We start from the raw sequence: 19,069 nt of genomic DNA on the forward strand, positions 1-19,069 counted from the left end.
TCTCTCAGGGTCTCCCTGGCAGTGGCCAGCAGCCTCACAAGCTCTTCGGAGCCGGGTAGGTGGTCCGGCCCCGGCCCCCGTGCCCCCACAGCTGTGGCAGATGTCTGAGCCCGAGGGGCCGTGCACACTGCACAGAGCAGGGGCTCAGTGGTGCCCCAGGGGCTCGGGACTAGGGGTGGCAGAGGCCGAGTGGGGGGACCAGCACCTGTGGGGAGGCTGCAGGGGGAGCAGGCAGAGGCGGGAGATCAGGGCCCTGGGTCGTGCTCACGGGGGGCACCGAGCAGAGCCCTGCCTCCTGGGTCAGTAACCAGAGGCGAGCCTCCTCCACCCATCAAGCCCCGCCAGCTCCCTGAGCGTGGAGGGGGTGCTGCCCCTTCCCAGCAGCGCCCTGGGGTCGGCTGTGGTGTCTTGTGTGGAGGCGCCTGGGGACCACCTGACCTATCTGACCCACACCAACGGCCGTGAGTTGAGTCAAGCTGCGTGTACAGCCTCTTCCTTGACCCTCAGGGTGCCCCGAGACGCCCTGCTCACCCAACCCGACCTCAGGGGTCCCAGGGGGCAGCCAGCTCCGGCCCCTCCTCCACCAGGCGTCCTGCTCTGAACTCACAGCAGCGGCCTTTCCCGAAGACCCTGGGTGAGGGCCGGAGGCCATGGGAGGGGACGGGTTCAGATCAGGACGGGGTTGGGTCCTCACCTGCTGGGGGGCAGGGCTGAGACCCTCTCGACCGGATGGATGCGTGGAGTCAGGGGTCCCCTCACTCGGGCTGTGCGTCTGCTTCACGTGCCTGGGGCCAAGCGGATGGTGTCACGTGTCAGAGGAAGCACGACCGGCTCTCAGGCCCGGTGGCAGTGCCCGGGTGACGTGGGCAAGTCCCCCGGGGGCTGGCGCGTGTGCGGCCCCCACCACCGGGAGCGGGTCAGCATCCACCCAGCTCCGGATCGCAGGGCAGAGAGGACCTGGGGTGAAGCCCAGAGCGGAGGAGCCGGTGCTCCCAGGCTTCCACCCAACGGAACCGCCACCCCCAGCGCCCCACTTCTCCCCCAGAAACAAGCCAGAACAGGGTCCTCATTTTTGTCAGGTTTTTTTTTCCAAAAAAAGGAACAGAGCGTCGTTTACAACGAAAGTACCTGGACAACTGCAGACGTCACAGTTCAGCCACAGGCTCAGGAACACGGCCCCCACCCCCAGGGCCCGGGTCACCCCGTGGGCACCGGGTCCCCTGGGCTCGCATCTGGGACCACCTTGCCATTTCCCTGGGACAAGGGGGTGAAAGCAGGGAGGTCTGGCGTGCACGTGGACCCCCCGCACCGGCCACGTGTAGGCAGGGACAGCAAAGCAGCCCCCAATGGCCGGGCAGCTGCCTGAGCATCCCCAGCAGGCTGCGGGTCACAGCCAGGGCGTGAAGCAGGGCTGAGGAGTGCCCCGCTCGGGGTGAGCCGAGGACCCCTCACGGAGGCTGGAGGCCCCCGAGGCTTGGGTCTCAGCGACAGAGCACCGGGGGCCTGTCAGTCACCGGTGCCGCCATCTGACGATGTGGACGATGCCGGAAACCTGGCTGCTGACACCCAGAAGACAGGCAGCTGCTGGGGACGTGTCAGCTCTGAGGTCAAGGCCCAGGCCCGCTGCGTCTGGTGCCAGGAACCTGGCCGCCCACCGGCCGGGAGAGCAGGTCGCGCAGGGTCAGGCCTTGGCCTCGGGCTGCTGCCTCTGCTCCCCCACGGCTCGCACGCCGTCCTCTGGGGCGAGCCCGTCCTGCGCGGCCGGCTCCTGCATCGGACTCATCAGCTCCTGGGCCGGTGGCGGGGGCTGGCGGCGGCCCTGTCGGAAGTGGCGCAGGCCCGTCAGCAAGGCCGCAAGCACATAGGCGACAAACAGCACCAGGAAGTACACAAAGTAGATGAGGAACTGGAACAGAGAGGGTGCAGGTGAGGCGGGCGGGGGCACCCAGGGGTCGTGGAGGCCGGAGCAGGGCCCAGCCTCCACCCACCCAGCAGAGCTTCTGCAAACCCAGCACTTCTGCGCCTCCGCCATCTGCCCCGTAGCACTTCGATCACCTTGTGTGACAGCAAATGTGCACTTGGCTCTGGGGCCAAGTCCTCACGGAGGACACCTGTGCGGGCGGAGGCTGGCGGAGGAGAGCAGGCCGCCCAGGTCTCCCGGCCCCCGCAGCCCCCGTGGCCCCAGGGCAGTGCAGCCCTGCACCCCGGGACCAGTGAAGCTGAACAGCGGTGATGCACAGGGAGGAGTGCCCAGCACACGGGAAACTCCCCCCGATTCTCAGACCGCAGGGGGCAGGGGGTCCAGGGTGGTCTCCTTCGCGTGTGGGCCAGACGAGCGTGAGTCCCGCCCACGGCCCCGGAGCTCAGCTGCCCCGAGTGGCCTCCCCGAGAAACCCTCAGCACTGCGTGCTCAGCCCTTCTGGGAAAGCTCATTTTCAGAAGCAAAACCAGGCAATGAAACGTCGGGGACTTGGCTTCCGGGAGGATGGAGCTGGCGTGACTTGCCTGTTCCCCGCAAGTACGATTAGAACCCTGGACACTGCACAGACGACACACAGAAGGTGCCTCTGAAAAGTGGCTGGGGGCAGACTAGCTGGGGCCTTGGAATCCAAGGAGCACCACGGCCGTGTGCTCCCTGGGCTTCTTTTCTTTCTGCTGCGTGTATTTTTAAAGGAACCAAAGAAGCCCACAAACCAGAAACACCAGGAAACAGAAAAAAACACTCAACAAAAGCTGCTGTGCCCAAAGGAGCAGGAGAGGGACCCCCACCCGCCCAGCAGGACAGGACCCTGATGAGTGGGAGCCCCGCTCCTCCAGCCAGACCCCACCCTCATGACCCAGGCTGTACACCCCCCACCCCCGTCGGGTGGTGTTGGTCAGGGCCCAGTGGGAAGCTGGAATGTCCATCCCCGTAGGGACCACATGGAAAGCCTGGACTTTCACTCCCCCGAGGTGGTGCCCCCCCTCCCTGAAGAGTCAGGACTTTTACCCCACCCAGCCGCAGTGAGAATGCTCCCCCCCCACCAGTGTCACTGGAGGCCACGTGGGGAGCAGTAATGAGGCAACCATGGCCCTCCTGACCACTGCAGGCCATGTGCGGAGCTGGCACTCCCTTCCTTGCCCAGCAGTAAGGAGAAGCCCCACCCCACCCCTCAGCGTGAGGAGGGCTGAGTGGGGAGCCTAGAATCCCACCCCACCTGGCTATAATGAGGTGCATGCCCCTAGTCCTCTGCTAGGCCGGTGTCAGGAGAAGCTAGCTAAAACAGAAGGATTAAATGAGAGCCAGAGTCTCAAAATATTATAGCCAAAGTGTACAGGTTTCATTAAAAAACATCACTCAGCACACTTCCAACCACACAGATCTCTAAATGAATGAAACACAATCAGCACACACCCACACCAAGATGACAGAGATGTTACAGTTATCTGAGAAGGATCTTAAAGTAGTCACCGTAAAAATGCTTCATCAAGCAATAACAAACATGCTTGAGACAAACGAAAAAAGTCTCAGAAAAGAAACAGAAGAGATAAAGAAGAAAAGCTACAATTGAAAAATATAATAACCAAAATAAATACTCAGCAAATGGTCTCAACAACAGAATGGAGGGCACAGAGAAAAGAATCAGTGAACTAGAAGATGGAACAATAGAAATCACCAAATCTGAACAACAAAGAGAAAACAGATGGGGAAAAAAAGCAGAGCCTCATTCTCCAGGGGACAAAATGTAACACTGTGTCATGGGTGTAAAATAAGAAGAAAGAAAAAGAATGGGGCTGAAAAAGTACTTGAGGAAATAATGACTGGGAAAACTTCCCAAGTTTGGTAAGGGACATAAACCTATGGATTCAAGAAGCTGAGAGAACCCCAAACAAGACAACACCCCCAAATCAGACCAACACACACCATATTCAAATTTTTGAAAGCTAAAGAAAAAGGAAAAATCTTGAAAGCAGCCAGAAAAAAAAAAAATGACACCTTAAGGGAAAAATAATTAGAACGACAGTGGATTTTTCATCAGAAACCAGGAAGGCCACAAGGATATGACAAATTTTTCTCATACTGAAAAATTCAGGAATGAAAAATAAATCAAGACATTCTCGGATAAAGAAAAACTAAAAACAATTTGTCACCGGCAGACCTGCCTTAAAAGAATGCTTAAAGGAGGTTCTCTAAACAGAAAGTAAATGATAAGAAACCTGGAACATCAAGAAGGAGAAAGAACACAGTGATTGAAGTTGTGGGTAAATAGACTTTCCTTCTCTTCAGTTTCCTAAATGTTTGACAGCTGGAGCAAAACTTATTATCCTATCTTAGGTGGCTCTAATGGTATACAGAAGAAATAAGTAAGACACTTGTACTTAAGCAGTAGAGAGAAAAGTGACCTAAAGGAGGCGAGATTTCAATACTTCGCTACAACTGGCCATTTAATACACAGAGCAACCATCAAAAAAGTTACCGTGAGAGATACACTCAAAAATACAACAGATAAACCAAAATGAAATTCTGAAGAATCTGTAAATAATCTATGAGAAGGCACAAAAAAGGAAAACAGAAACAAAAGGCAGAGAGAATAAAAAGAAAACAAAAACTGAAATGGCAGACATAAGGACTAATACATCAACAATTACACTAAACATAAATGGTCTAAATAAACCAATTACAGACAGATATTGGCAGAGTGGATTAAAAAAACGTGACGACAACCATAAGCTATCTACAAGAAACTCAGGTATAACAATATAGTCAAGTTAAAAGTAAAAGGATGGAAGATAATATGTCATGTAAACATTAACCAAAGGAAAGCAGAATGGCTATATTAATATCAGGTAAAGTAGACTTCAGAGAAAAGAAAATGACCACAGGCAGAGAAGAACATTACATAATGATAAAAGGCTCAATCCACCAAGACATCCAGTGTATGTGTAATGCAACAGAAAGCTGCAAAAACATGAAGCAAAAACACGACAGAATTGAAAGGAGAAATAGACAAAGTCACTATTATAAATGGAAACCTCAACACCCCTTCTCAACAATAGGCCAGACAAAAAAATCCATAAGCATAGAGAAGAAAGCAATACCACCATCAACTATAGGACCTTATTGATATTTATGGAACACTCCACCCCAAAACAGCAGGATTCACATTCTTTTCAAGTGTACATGGAGCTTATAACAAGATAGGCCATGTCCTGGCCGCTAAAACAAACCTCAACAAATTATAAGAATTGAAATAATACAGATTGTGTTCTCTGCTCACAATAGAACATAATCAAAATAGAAACCAATAACAGAAAGATAACAGGAAAATATCAAAACACTTGGAAAATAAACAACACATTTTGAAATAATCATAGGTCAACCAGAAAGTATGAAAGGAGATAGAAATACATAGAAATGAATGAAAAAGAAAATACAACATATCAAAATCTGTGGGGTGTAGCTAAAGCAGGCTGAGAAGGAAATGTATAGCAAGAAATGGAAATATTAGAAAAGAAGAATTCTCATACGATTTATCTAAGCTCCCATCTAAAGAACCTAGAGAAAGATGAGCAAAATAAATCCAAAGCAAGTAGAAAGAAGGAAATAATAAGGACAAAAGTTCTAGCCAGTAACAGTAAGGCAAGAAAAATAGATAAAAAACATTAAAATAAAAACCTCCCAGAACTAATAAGTGACCTCAGAAAGACTATACGAGGTTAACTCACAAACATCAGTGTATTTCTTATACAGGCAGACCTCAGAGATATTGTTCAGTTCCGAACCACCGCAATAAAGTAAATATTGCAATAAAGCAAGTCACACAAATTTTTTGGTTTCCCAGGGCATATAATAATTATGTTTATGCGATACTATAGTCTATTAAGTGTGCGATAGCATTATGTCTAAAAACAACAGTGTGCATACCTTAATAAAAATACCTTATTGCTAAAAGATGCTGTCATCTGACGATGCAGGGTTGCCACAAACCTTCAACTTGTAAAAAAGTCAGTATCTGTGAGGCACAATAAATGAGGTCTGCCTGTACTAGCAGTGAACACCTGGGCACTGTGATGAGATGAACTGTGTCCCTCCAAATTCATTTGTTGAAGCGCCAAGCCCTGCTATGACTGTATTTAGAGATGGGGCCTTTCAGGAATGATTAAGGTTAAATGAGGTCATGAGGGTGGGACCCTAATCCAGTAGGACTCCTTATAAGAGAGAGACACCAGGAGTGCACACGCACCGAGGAAAGACCACATGGGGACACAAGGAGAAGACGGCCGTCTGCATGCTGAGGAGAGAGGCCTCAGGAGAAACCAAACCTGCTGACACCTTGATCTCAGACTTCCAGCCTCCAGACTGTCAGAGAATAAATTTCTGCTGCATGAACTACCCAGCCTGTGATATTTTGTTATGGCAGCCCTAGAAGATTAATGCAGACACCAAAACTATAAATACAGTATCATTTACAATTGCTCAAAAAAAAAGGAAATTCTTAGGAATAAATCTAACAAAACACGCACAGCACTACAGTACTTGCATGTTGAAAACTACAAAATGCTGAAAGAAATCAAAGTTCTAAGTAAATGGAGAGACATACCATGTTCACAGGTTGGAAGATTCTACATAGTAGAAGATGTCAATTCCCCCAATATTGATAAACAAGCTTAATGCAATTCCTAGAAAAGCCCAGCAAAAATTTTTGTAGATATACACATGATTACTCTAAAATTTATAGGGAAAGGCAAAGAAACTATTATAGCTAAAATAATTTTTTTTTTTAATTTCAAAGTTGGAGGAATCGGTGTACCAAATTTCAAAAACTTACCACCTAGCTACACAAGCAAGACAGTGTGGTAGTGGAGGGAGGGTAGGCACATAGCTCAACAGAACAGACAGAGAGCCCAGAAACAGACTCACACAAGTGGTGGAAAGCAATGCAGTCTTTTCAACAAATGGTGCTAGAGCAACCAGACATCCACAGACAAAGGAATGAAATGTTGTAAGCTTCACACCTTACACAAAAATTAACTCAAAACAGGTCACAGACTTAGATGTTGGGGAAAATCTTTGGGACCCAGGGCCAAAGAGTTATTTTATGTGACACCAAAACTAAGATCCACAAAAGGACAAATGAATAAATCAGACCTCATCAAAATTAAAAACTTATGTTACAAACAACCCTATTAGGAAGATAAGATGGTGAGCTACGAGCAGGGAGAAGCCTTTGCAAAGCACACATCCAACAAAGGACTACTACCTAGAATACACAGACATTCTCAAAACTCAAGTGAAAAAACAAAGGAGGGGCTTCCCTGGTGGCGCAGTGGTTGAGAGTCCGCCTGCCGATGCAGGGGACATGGGTTCGTGCCCTGGTCCGGGAAGATCCCACATGCCGCGGAGCGGCTGGGCCCGTGAGCCATGGCCGCTGAGCCTGCGCATCCGGAGCCTGTGCTCTACAACGGGAGAGGCCACAACAGTGAGAGGCCCGCGTACCGCAAAAAAAAAAAAACAAAACAAAGGAGCCAATTAGGAAATGGGCAGAAAAGTGAAGAAACACTTCACCAAAGAGGATGTACAGATGGCAGCTGCACGTGGGGAGAAGAGCGTCACAGCCACCAGGGAAAATGCAAATGGAACCACAGGGACCACCAGCCCTCCACACGGCTCGGAATGGCCGAACAGAAACGGTGGCCACACTGAACGCTGATGAGAATGTGGGGAACCCGGATCCCTCAGGCAGGCCAGTGGGAATGTTAAATGGTGCAGCAACCGTGGAAAACAGTCTGGCAGCCACCACGTGACTCAACAACTGTACTTCAGGGCATTTATCCAGAGAAATGGAAAACTGCGTTCACACAAAAAGCTATAAACAAATGTTTAGAGCAGCCCCCAACTGGATAAAGCCAGGGCTCTTGGCGGTGAGTGGGTAAATGAGCCGTGGTCCAGCCACCGCGGAGCCCCATGTAGCAAAGGATCGGAGTGAAGTAGCCATGCATCTCCAGGACTTGGGCTGAGTGGGGAAGGCAATCCCGACTCACAGCTGCAGGGTCCCACTCTCGCGATGACAACGCTATAGAAATGGGGGGCAGACCGTGGTGGCCAGGGGTCAGGGAGGAGGCAGGGTGGGGGCCTGGTGTGGCCGCAGGGGGCAGGGAGGGATACTCCCGTCTCGACTGTGCACGGTCCGTATCCCGAGAGTGCCCGCACCGCAGAACTGCAGGACGTGACCGGTGGGGAGGCTGGGCCCACACCAGGTACGTGAGTCTTTGCATCACCTGTTACCCCACAGGTGAGTGTGTGGTGACCCAGAAGTAGAGTTCAACTTAAAAGACCAGCCAGCCCAGGCCAGCTCCCTGCCTGTTCCGTGCTGGTTCCCACCACCGGCTCTGCCCCACTCTCGCCACCCGGGACGGAGGGAGGGGGCACCCAGAACACCACGTGCAGGGAAGGTGAGTAGGACGAGCCGGGGCGACTTTCCTTCTGGATGCCACCAGGATTTCTAGCTACGAACCAACCTCTAGAGTTACCTTTTAACCAGGAAATTAATCCAGCAGGAGAAAAATCAATATATTGTCGTCAGCTTGACCCAGCGTGGCCAGAACCTGTCACGTGGAAGGGGCTGGGGCCAGGTCAGGCGAGGAAGGCCCAGCCCCTGCCCCCCGCCTTGGGCCCTCGGAAGCCCCACTGCCCAGAGCCGGGACACCCAGGGCTCCAGGGACGGAGAGGCTCCCCCAGGTACTGGGGCCCCTCCCAGGCCAGCTGGACGGCTGCCAGGCAAGGCCCCATGGAAAGGCCAGGGGACAACATGCTCCCCTGCGAGGCCACCGCTCTCGGGGAGAGGCCTCCCCTGGAGGGTCCCCAGGGAAGGAGGCCCCAGCCCGCCACCTCTGGACAACAGGCCTTGTGCTCTCCGGACAACCCCTCCCGTCCACCCCGTAGGTGCAGTGGCACATGGCCCTGTGGACCTGAGTCCAGCCTGGCCACCCTGCTCAGCCACAGTCCCCAGTGTTCAGCCTGGGGTGGATGGGGCAGTGTCCCTGGAGGGCCCCACTGGTGACCAAGGGCCAAGACCTGCCTGCCCATGTGGACACAAAGGACCAGAGGCTCTGATGTCCTTCACCAAAATGGATGTCCAAACCCCATCCAGACAGCCAGTTTCCGAACAAGAGGGTCTCTCATGCCTGGGACTTCCTTCCTGGCCAGCTTTGGGATCACCAAGGCACCTCGGACGGAGGGCTGGGACTTCTCCACGGAGCCGAACAAGCCCCAGGGAGGTCTGGGCTCCCAGCAGATGGAGGCTGCGTCCCACAGGCAGAGGGCGGGGCACGATCCCCGGGGGAGCCCGGTGACAATCCCTCCCACGGGACCATCCTCTGGCTAATTCCAGCTCACTCAAGACTGGTCCTGCCCTGGGTGAGGCCACTGGGAGTCACATGCCCGAGTGGCCCCCAGTCTCACAGCGAAGAGGAATTCTCAAGTTCTTCTTGGAAGACCGAGGACCCGCCTAGGACTGGATGGAGGGAGGGGCCGGGAAAGGGGCCAGCAGGCGCCAACGTCAACCCCACGAGCTCCACTCCCTGCTGTCCCCCACAGAGGAGACAGACCGCTGCCACGTGAGCCAGGACCCGTCATCACAGGCAGGGACCTGAACGAGGGCACACCCTCCACAGAGGAGACAGACGGCTGCCACGTGAGCCAGGACCCGTCACAGGCAGGGACCTGAACGAGGGCACAGGGGATGCTCGGCCACGCCTCTGTCCCTCCGGGAACCTCAGCCAGTGCAGGGGGCGCCCAGGGCCGGTGAGAGCACCTCCAGAGCCACCTGCACCCAGGCCAGCCTTGGAGGCCCCAGAGGTCTCGCCACACTCGACCACGCATGCCCACCGCACTGCCCAGATGCGGGTGGCACTTACAGCCCCAAACTCAGCCCTGGCAGGGAGCCGCACAGGCCGGACTGTGGTCCCTGCCACCTGGCCCTCTGACCCTTCCCTCCCTGCTCCCGCTCAGTCCAGGGGGTCTGGATGGAGACGCCCCACCCTCAGCGGGTCTGTGGTCTGGGTCCCGGGACAGGCAACACCACTGGCTGCGTGGCCACGAGGAGGCCTGGCCAGGACATGCCCCAGAGCCTTCCCTCCTCAAGGAAGTGAGCCCAAAACGGGGGCTCACCTGAGAGCGGACCGGGAGGCCCAGGCCCCGCTTGTCGGAGACAACGAGGGTGATGATGGTCTTGAGGACAGTGGCGAGGAACGTGTTGACTCCGAAGACAAGGGCGCGGAGCTCTTGAGAAAGAGAAGACGCGATCTGAAAACTTAACGGGGAAGCGGCGAGGTCAGACCCTGCTGGGAGCGAGGTGCACGCACAGGCGCAGACGGCCCAGGTGCGGGGCAGCGCTCCCGGGCCACCGGGAACAGCCGCGGGGCATAGGCGAGACCCGCCCAGTGCCCAGGCTGCCTACCACTCTGGGGCTGCGTCCTGACCTGGCACGTCCTCCTGCAACGACTCACAAAGCGAGTGCAAAACCAGGTGCAGAAGGCAACCTCGGGAGATGCTTGAAGTCTCCTGGTAACTCCAGGACAGAGTAAGTCATAATCACTACAGCGTTCCCAGAAAATCAGCCTCATGAGAGCCGGGCATTAACAGATGGGGCACTGCACGGACAGAGTACGAGGAAAATTCCGGGATTAAAGTCCTTTGTCATTAAATGATTCAGTAAATTACAGAAAGAACCGTAAAACAAATAAAGAAGGCAAGAGGAATTAATACACTCAGAGCCTGCGGTGCCCGGCAGAGAAATTAGCATTTGAACGTACTTCCAATTAAAAGCCCCAAAGTGCCTTTAAAAAAAACAGAAAAAACTGATCAAGAAGTGTCAGTTCTGAAGAATAAATGAACAAAAATACCCACGAAGCCTTTACAGAGAACGACCGAGGAGCTTCTGCTGGGGGCTCAGGGAGAGGGGGCAGTACACGAAGGGCAAGGATGAGCAGTCACGTGACAAACGGTGCACTAACTAAGAGAAGACAGCCGGTGGATCAAAGGTCCCTAACGGCAGGTTCACTCCTGGGAAGCGGGCGCTGGGCCAGGTCCCGCAGGCGGGGGCAGGACGCCACACCACACACACAACTGACTCAGGCAGTGCTGCGCGAACTCTGAGAGTCGGATTAAAGCAAACGGTAACACGGCAACACATAATAAAAGGCTCCCGTCACATGTGGTAGAGGTAAGCGCACTGCAGACAATCGGGAAAAAAGAAATCCCGGCAGAAAAAGAAGCCACAGGTATAAACTGGGCAGGACACCAGGGGAAGGCAACTGGCCCGCGGGCCGCCCTCCACCACCCGCAGGGGCTGTGTGCCTGCCTGGACAGCGTCTGCGACGTCTCTGAAACCCCCTTCCAAAGCACGTACCCTCTGACCTGGCCGGCTCCCTTCCAGGACCCACCTGAGGCCATTGTCAGAATTTGGGAAGAAAAATGTAGGTGAGAGGGGGTGGCTCCCATGTTGTCTGTCACGGGAAGATATCGGAGACAGGGGCCTCATCACCAGGAGGACAGACGACAATGCCCTCTGACATGGAGCCACGCGGTTACGAGGGGCAGGGGTGCAGAGTGACCCCGGCTCGCTCCAGGCAGCCCAATACCCACGTCAGCCACGGGGGCTGGGGTCTGAGGAGGTCTGCTGTCTCCTTCACGCCTTTCTGCCTCACATTTGACCTTTTCTGCATCGTATCGGATCTTTTTGCCACGAACATCTATGGCTTTTACAATTAACAAGAACACGTGAGACACTAAGTGGTCCTGGGAGAAGGAAAGGGAGGGAAAGACACCCACGGCCCTGGCGCCCGTTCCGAAACGCTGACAGTGACGGGACAGGTGGGACGTTTCCAGGCTGAGTGTCAGGAGAGGAGGACACAGCGTCCAGTGTGCACGGAGTCCAGGCCACAGCCATGGCCACGCGGGCAGGGGGGCATTAGGAGCAGAAATCAAGAGAGCAGGGCCAGGGTAGTCGGGGTGTCTGGGCAGCACTGACCCTGACGGGGAGGAAAGGAAGGACGCAGCCCAGGGCAGGAGAGGGACGCTGGGTGCCGGGCGCTCCTGTGAGACGGCTCAGGGCAATCAGGCCACCACACTGCGGGGCGACGGCTGCAGAGGGTCAGGAGTTCGAGGACACGGTCCGAGCTCAGCACCAGGCAGGGACAGATCTCGCTGGGCGTGACCGGAGTGGGCAGTCCAAGTGGGGCGGGAGGTGCCCCCAGGGAGACGGGGCTCGGAGCGGAGCTAGGGCCAAACAGCGGGAGACAATGACAGGCCACCTGCCAGGTGCAGGAGGTGTCCTGAGCATGTGTGCTGTGTGTGGCATGAGGGCATGTTACGGTGTGAACACGTACGGTGTGAGCACGTGTCTGGGGTGAACACATGGTGTACGTGTGCAGCTTCGTGACAGGTCCAATGCAAAGGGTGTACGAGGGTGTCAGAAGCCAGCGAGATGCGGGCTGAGGAAGGGTCTGGAAGGCACGGGTGGTCGGCAGGCAGCTCCCGGGATGTCCCCGGGCCAGTGCTGGAGCATCCCCAGGAGTGTGAGGAACACAAGGGCGTCAGGGGAAGGGCTCCCCCGGGCAGAAGGCAAGCTGGGTCACCCAGTCACTCTTGGGCTGTGGGCCACTGTGCCCAGCAGCAGGAGTGGGAGGGGATGGGAATGACCCAGGATGGGACAGCAGGGCCAGGAGACTGGAAGAAAGGACCTCCCGAGGTCCGGTCCCTGTGGACACCGTGGCTCAAGAGGGGAGCAAAGGGGATGCCCACATGGCTCCTTGCCCAGCCCCGCGATCCCGGTGGCCAGGACGGGGCACGCTGTGGACAAGCGGGGCCCTGGCTAAAGGCACCCAGGGCTCACGCGCCTCCTGATGTGAGCGACGTGCCAGCACACCCGCTCCACGCTGCCCGGCACATAGCCCTGCAGCTACCCGTGGAACCTTCCGGAAGGAGGCCTCTCGATACACACGGCGCACGACCCTCCAGCTGCCCACCCTCGGCTGCGGTCTTTCGGGGCTCTCCTGCCAGCAGTGCCACGTGGCCACCCCCCACCGGCCCGACTCACGTGGCGACGGGCACCAGGAACTGGTAGGAGCCACGGAAGAGCACGAAGGCCGAGTAGCACAGCCAGATGCTGCTGGTCCTGTACATGAGGAAGACCAGCCCGGCCTGCAGCACCGTCACCACCGCGATGATCAGCTCGGCCCACAGCGCCCAGCGGAGCTGCACGAAGCCGGCGGCAAAGGAGGTGACGGCACCTGGGGAGACAAGACGCGTCAGCGCCGTCCTCGGCCTCACGGGTCACCGCTGTCTGGGTGAGGCAGGCGGGGCGTACCGAGCAGAGTGGAGGCGGCGTCCGCCCCGCCGTTGTAGACCCTCGTGGTGTCCGTGGTGGGGTTGACCACGTTCCACAGGATGTGCACGTAGTAGATGATCAGGTAGTAGCCGGCGGAGTTGAAGACCCACCAGAGGGACCAGAGGCGCAGCTGCGGCAGCCGCGCGGTGCGGCCCAGCTCGCGGAGCATGTGCGCGAGCACCGAGTCCCGCCAGGAGGCCGGCAGCCGGCCCAGCTTCCCACCCGTGGGCTGCCCTTGGCCCAGGTTCATCCGGTCCAGCTCGGAGGGCGAGGCCCCGGCACTCGCGGGCGCTCCGCGGTTGAAGAAGAGGCTGCGCTTGGGGCGCTTCAGGAAGAGCGTGAGGACCAGACTGAAGGTGAGGAAAGCCAGCGAGATGTAGTTGAGCGTGGAGAAGGGGACCCTGCCCGTCGTGACCAGCAGCTGGCCCAGCACGGAGCTGGTGAAGACGCCCAGCAGAACGGAGGCCCGCGAGTAGCCGGCCATGCGCTGGTAGCAGGCGGCGGGCACCAGCGAGAAGATGTAGGAGGAGTAGGCGATGCGGGCCGCCATGGTGACGCCGAAGAAGAACTCCATGGCCTGCATGTGCAGCACGGACGAGCCGAACAGCAGCAGAAGCCACACGGACACGTAGCTCAGGCCCTGCAGCAGAAGCACCGGCTTGTAGCGCAGGTAGTCGGTCAGCAGGAAGACGGGCACCAGCACCGCCAGGTAGGAGTAGGACAGCACGGGCGTGATCTCGTTGGTGACCTGCGGGACGGCAGGCGTGTGACCCCGAGCCCCGGGAGCGCCCGGCGCCCATCACGTCTACCGGGCTTGGCCGGGCGCCTGGGAGCCCCACCCGGACCCCACGCACCCCTTCAGCGCGGCGCCCCCAGGACTACGTGGGGAGCGCCGTCCTCCAAAAACATGCAGCCCGTTAAGCCTGTCCAGGGCAGCCAGGGAAATGGAGCAAAGCACAGCCCGACCCCCGACCGTGCTCTACCCTGACCCCATCTCCCACGGGCGTGCCTCTCAGACAGTAGCTCGGTGCTGACACACACAGAGAGCTGGTAAGTACGCTGAAAATAATCAGTAACTACATGCTAAGCCATGCTGATCCAGGCTTGTTTCTAACGAAATAAAAACATGATATGATTTCACCTGAAGTCTACCGATACAGAAAACAGAGCTGTGACCAATCTACACTCATGCTGGCCACCAAGGAAGGCCTTCAGTGGCCGGTCCCACTCGGTCCCAGGGCACAGGGGATGCAGGAGAGGACCGGGCCCTCAACCCCCCTTTGCCAGGCAGGACTAGGGGGATGTGTCCATGGGACCCAGGACTCCCGGCTCCACCAAGGGAGCCGCCCGCAGCCTCGGCCACTCAGCTCTCCACTCAAAGAGGGCTGGCCCAGTAGGACCGTCCCTGCTGGGCACACAGGGCAGAGGCCAGAGCCACAGACCCACTTGGGATGACAGCCAGCTGTGTCCCTGGCCACCCAGGAAGGGCCATCCTGGACCCACCTGGGCCCAGCCCCCAGCAAGAGGTCCCAGCTCACGAGAGGCCCAGGTCCCTGGCCTTGGCCCCTTCCTGGGGGATGGACACGGGAGGCACCCTGTGCTCAGAGCCTCTCCTGAGGCCCCAGGTGGGTTTTCAGCAGGTGGCCCCTCACAGGAGTTGCACCAGACCCCATCCGACACCTCCCAGGGGCTCCGACTGAGAGCCCCACCCAGGGATTCCACCCGACGCTGCCCAGGGCCCGGCCATGGCTCAGATCAGCCAGGTCAGCACCAGGTGAGCCTCGGGCCCTGCTGGGCTCTCAGAGCCTTTGGCCTCCCTTGGGTCCTACCTGACTCAGGGCGCTAACCTTGACTCAGGCCTGACCACCTGCTAACACCATGGGGCGATCCCTGCACCAGCCCAGGGGGCCCTCAGCCCTGCAAGGCCAGCAGGCACCGAGGCCCACTTCACAGACGCTGCCGAGGACCCGGGGCCGAGCCCAGGCCAGCACGTGGGGCCCAGCCAAGCCCACTGCTTAGCGGCCGGCTCACCTGCGGGTTCCTGCAGCCCTCGAATCTGTCCACCCAGGATGTGCCACCTGGCCAGCCAGCCCCAGGGCAGCGCTTCCCAGGCTGTGCCCAGGACCCTGGGCTGGCACGCACATCCACCACCTCCAGGGCCCCCCTGCCCGGTGGCCTCCTGCACCACACGTCCACCAGAAGCCATGGCTGACCCCAAAGGCTGTGGTCCCCCAAACACTGAGCACTAATGCCCCAGGACAGTCCAAGACGGCATTGGTGCAAGTCCGTCCCCGGGGGCAGGGTGAATAGTCAACGCTGGTCCCAGAGGGGTCAGAGCCTTGTTTATGGAAAATTCCTGGAACGCCAAACCATCCCTCAGCTAGCTGACGAAACCTCTTGGCAGACAGCTTGCACAGCTGCAAGGGCCACGGGGTCAGAGCCGAGGGAGACCAGCTGGCCTTTCCCTCCTGCTGCCGCTGCCCACACTTCTCAGGCTGGGCAAGCACACGGGCACCCACAAAGTCCCTGGGGCAGCTGGCACGAGGACGGCCTCCTACTGGCCTCGGTCCAGCATCGCTGGGCCACGTTCTCAACACCTCGATTTGGACGGGCCGGGTCCAGGCTGACGGGCAGGACGTGGGAGCTGGGCCCAGGTCATGACCCAGGTGGCTTCAGGGCAGCAGCTGCTCTGAAGTCAGGAGGCCTGGCTGGGGCCCCACAGCAGCCAGGACCAGGACGGGGCGCCGGGGGCCCTGAGGACCGGCAGGACCCGGGGAGCAGGGCAGGGCCAGGCCAGGCCAGAGGGCACCTGAATTCCAAGAGGAGCAGCCCCTAGAGTCAACACCTGGCAGCACCCAGAGGGGCGCCGAGTCCTGCCTGATGGGGAGGGAGGACAGGACAGGGGCCGTCACAGAGGATCCCGCCAGCACGGCAGGGTCAGCCACGGGCTTGGAAGGACTGCTGTGTGAAGTGCCCTTCACACAGCAGGGGTCATGATGTGAAGGGCAGGGGTCATCACGGAGTGGGTGGGGGCCTGACCCAACCCAGGCAGCTCAGATGCAGAGCAATCACAGGCCCAAAGGCGCAAAGCAAAGCTCGGACCCTCCCGGAGGTGCTCCACGAACCGGGGGCGGCGGCACGCGGGGAAACCCTCAGCACAAACCGAAAGGAAAATCCGGCAGAATTCAAAGGCGAAGCTGTGGCATCAACGGACACGGCAAGCGGGGAGGCGGCCAGCGCAGACAGGAGAAGCCGCTGCCCACAGGCGGTGGAGCCCGCCAGGCACAGGAAGGCAGACGCCCGCAGGGAGGGGAGACCGGCCGAGGCCTCGCTCCGGGGACAGCCAGGAACACGGGACCGCGGCAGACATCGAGGAAATGCAAACCCGGCAGCGAGCTCTCCCATCTATCAGATGGGCAGGAACTCAACAGCGCCTCGCGGGTGCTGGCCCGAGGAGCCGGCAGCGGCCTCGCGCTCAGGGGGTCACAGCAGGAGGCCACCAGCAGCAGCGTCTCCCCCCAGGGACGAGCTGGAGGCCCCGGAGACCCCTGGGGCAGGGGCGGGCAGGCCCTCTGTTTGAGGTTTGAGGCCCTGAATGCAAGTTGGGTGGCAGCAGCCCGAATCTGTGTGGGACGGCCACAGACCCACTGGGCTCTTCCCAGACGGGCCTCTGCCATCCTCTGGTCGCGCCCAAGGCCTGGGGGGTGGCTTAATTTCTGCGACCTACTGTTTAATCAGTTACTGTGTGAGCTAAGAGGGCAGGTGGGGGGAGTTCATGACAGGTTTTCCTTCTTGTTACTTTCACGGAGCTTCCCACTCACTCCTACGTCATCTCCGCAGTGGAAGACAGCCCCTTGCAGAACACAGTGGTGTCCAGGGAACTGGCCAATCAGTGAGTGAGGGATGTGCCAGACCGGCTGCTCGAGGGAGGCAAGCCCCCACCCCGGACTCACCTGGGAAGTGACCCCTCTGGCTGCAGTGCTGGCCGTGCGGTCAGACACAATCACACACACACAGCTTTGAGCCTGTGCACGCGGCCCGGGCACCCTGGTGTGTCCATTTTCCAAGAGGACTACTTTGAGGGGGCAGGACTCATCTGCACGGCGACTCCATGTGACTTAATTCTGGGGTCGGTGAGGGGTTGGGGCCGAGCTCTGGGCCAGGGAGAGGCAGGGGCTCCCTGAAGAAATCAAGTGGGAAATCCAGGTGGGAGCCAACGGGGGCCAGCGACAGGGGGTGTGGAGGCCGGCGGCCACCCTGGAGGGGACAGACAGGGCTGGCGGGCCGGGGCCAGGTTCTGGGGTGGCGGGCGGTCCTCAGGCAGGTCGAGCAGGTGTGGTGACCACAGCCCTGACCGTGAGCTTCATCAACCAACGGCCTCTGAGCCCTTTGGATTTGTTTTATTTTATGGAGACAGAAACAGGGAGGGACACTGCCTGTTGCTGCTTCTACTACACGTTTGACCCTAGAAACTCCCGTCGGGTATAAGCTTATTAGTCAGGTTCCAATGAGATCCTTTGTCCTTGTTCTGAGCAAAAGGCAAATTCCTTCCGTAATCCCTTTGGGCAAACAGGCCTCTGCTGGAAGCAAGGGCCCAGCGGGCGGGCGGGGGCCCCCTTGCGCTCTCCCCTCAGAGGCCCACGGCAGGCATGGACCCCTCTGCCGGACCCGTCATCCCTCTAACAGCGGGGACCTGGTAGCCGCCAGCGCCCGCAGCCCGAGCAGCCCCCGCACTCCGGCCCGTCCCGCCCACACGCGCACCCACGTGCCTGCTTCTGCGTGAAGTTCTTGTCGGGGCCCAGGAGGTAAGGCGTGATGAAGCTCTCCCCGGGTCGCATCTGGGCCATGAAGCCGTAGAAGCAGAGGCAGAACACCAGGCTCCACCAGGACTGCAGCTTGCGGCCCGGCCTGGGCTCCGCCGGGACCTGCTTCTCCACCTCCGGGCCGGAGAGGGCCATGCTGCCCAGGTCCCCGGTGGCCCTGCAGGAGACCGAAGGGGACTCTGTACCTGGGAAGGAGAGCCAGAGTCAGGGCAGCTCAGCAGACAGCACGCAGCCGTCTCCCACCCCCGGAAACTTGGCTGCAAAGGGCTCCTCCCCCTGTCATTCAATCGGGCTCAACCTCACAAGGTGGAGAGGCCTCAGCCCCAGCCCCAGTCCCAGCCCCGTGCTCCAACCTGGAGCTTGTGACGACCCAGGAGCCAGGCCCAGCCAGGCCACACTGCCACCACTTCTGGGGGCTCCAGGGCTGCAGCTCCCACAGGGTGGCTGCCAACCACGTGGGGCCCAGAAATGTTAAGTAATGAAAACTAAATGCAATTTAAGATCCAGGTCCCCGGGGACACCGGGCTCATCTCACGTGCGAGTGCTGGGCTGTGCGCACCTCCCCCGCAAGGTCTGCCGGCCTGATCCTCACTGTGTCCCAGCACCAGGCACGTCCAAGTGCCAGGCCCAGAGGAGAAGCAGTCGCGCCCGCGATGGCCCAGAGGACGTGGCAGGAGGAGGACCTGCCGGGCCAGGCACACACCAGACCACGGTCCAGGGTCGGGGATGGGGGCCGAGAACCCCCAGGGGCCACCGAGGGCAGAGTAAGACTTCACCCCAGTACCACGATTTCAACACAGGCCTGGCCCTTGCTCAGCAAGGGGAACTATGACAGTCAGAGCCCGGCTGTTCTTATTTCCTCCTGTGTTTATTTCT

General features: G+C 58.2%; 1 protein-coding gene across 1 annotated transcript; it reads right to left on the reverse strand.

Moving 5' to 3' along the window:
• Positions 1-1,681: 1,681 nt before the first annotated feature.
• SLC19A1 (solute carrier family 19 member 1) lies at positions 1,682-18,352 on the reverse strand. Its single transcript, XM_065876365.1, has 5 exons — positions 18,140-18,352; positions 13,350-14,118; positions 13,080-13,272; positions 10,151-10,292; positions 1,682-1,906 (listed from the first exon to the last, which is right to left on the reverse strand). Exons 1-5 carry the CDS (start codon positions 18,326-18,328, stop codon positions 1,682-1,684), a joined length of 1,518 nt encoding a protein of 505 aa, XP_065732437.1. The 5' UTR covers positions 18,329-18,352.
• Between the last annotated feature and the right edge of the window lie 717 nt (positions 18,353-19,069).

This window comes from Phocoena phocoena, chromosome 4, assembly GCF_963924675.1.
Source record: "Phocoena phocoena chromosome 4, mPhoPho1.1, whole genome shotgun sequence".
Taxonomy (NCBI): Eukaryota; Metazoa; Chordata; class Mammalia; order Artiodactyla; family Phocoenidae; genus Phocoena; species Phocoena phocoena.

Excerpts from the sequence above, each read along its gene's own strand:
- SLC19A1 (XM_065876365.1), bottom strand. The coding sequence starts at position 18,328 with ATGGCCCTCTCCGGCCCGGAGGTGGAGAAGCAGGTCCCGGCGGAGCCC. Across the intron at positions 14,119-18,139 it reads AGAACTTCACGCAGAAGCAG|GTCACCAACGAGATCACGCC; the intron begins GCACGTGGGTGC and ends GCCGTCCCGCAG. Across the intron at positions 10,293-13,079 it reads TTCCTGGTGCCCGTCGCCAC|TTTTCAGATCGCGTCTTCTC; the intron begins GTGAGTCGGGCC and ends TTCCCCGTTAAG.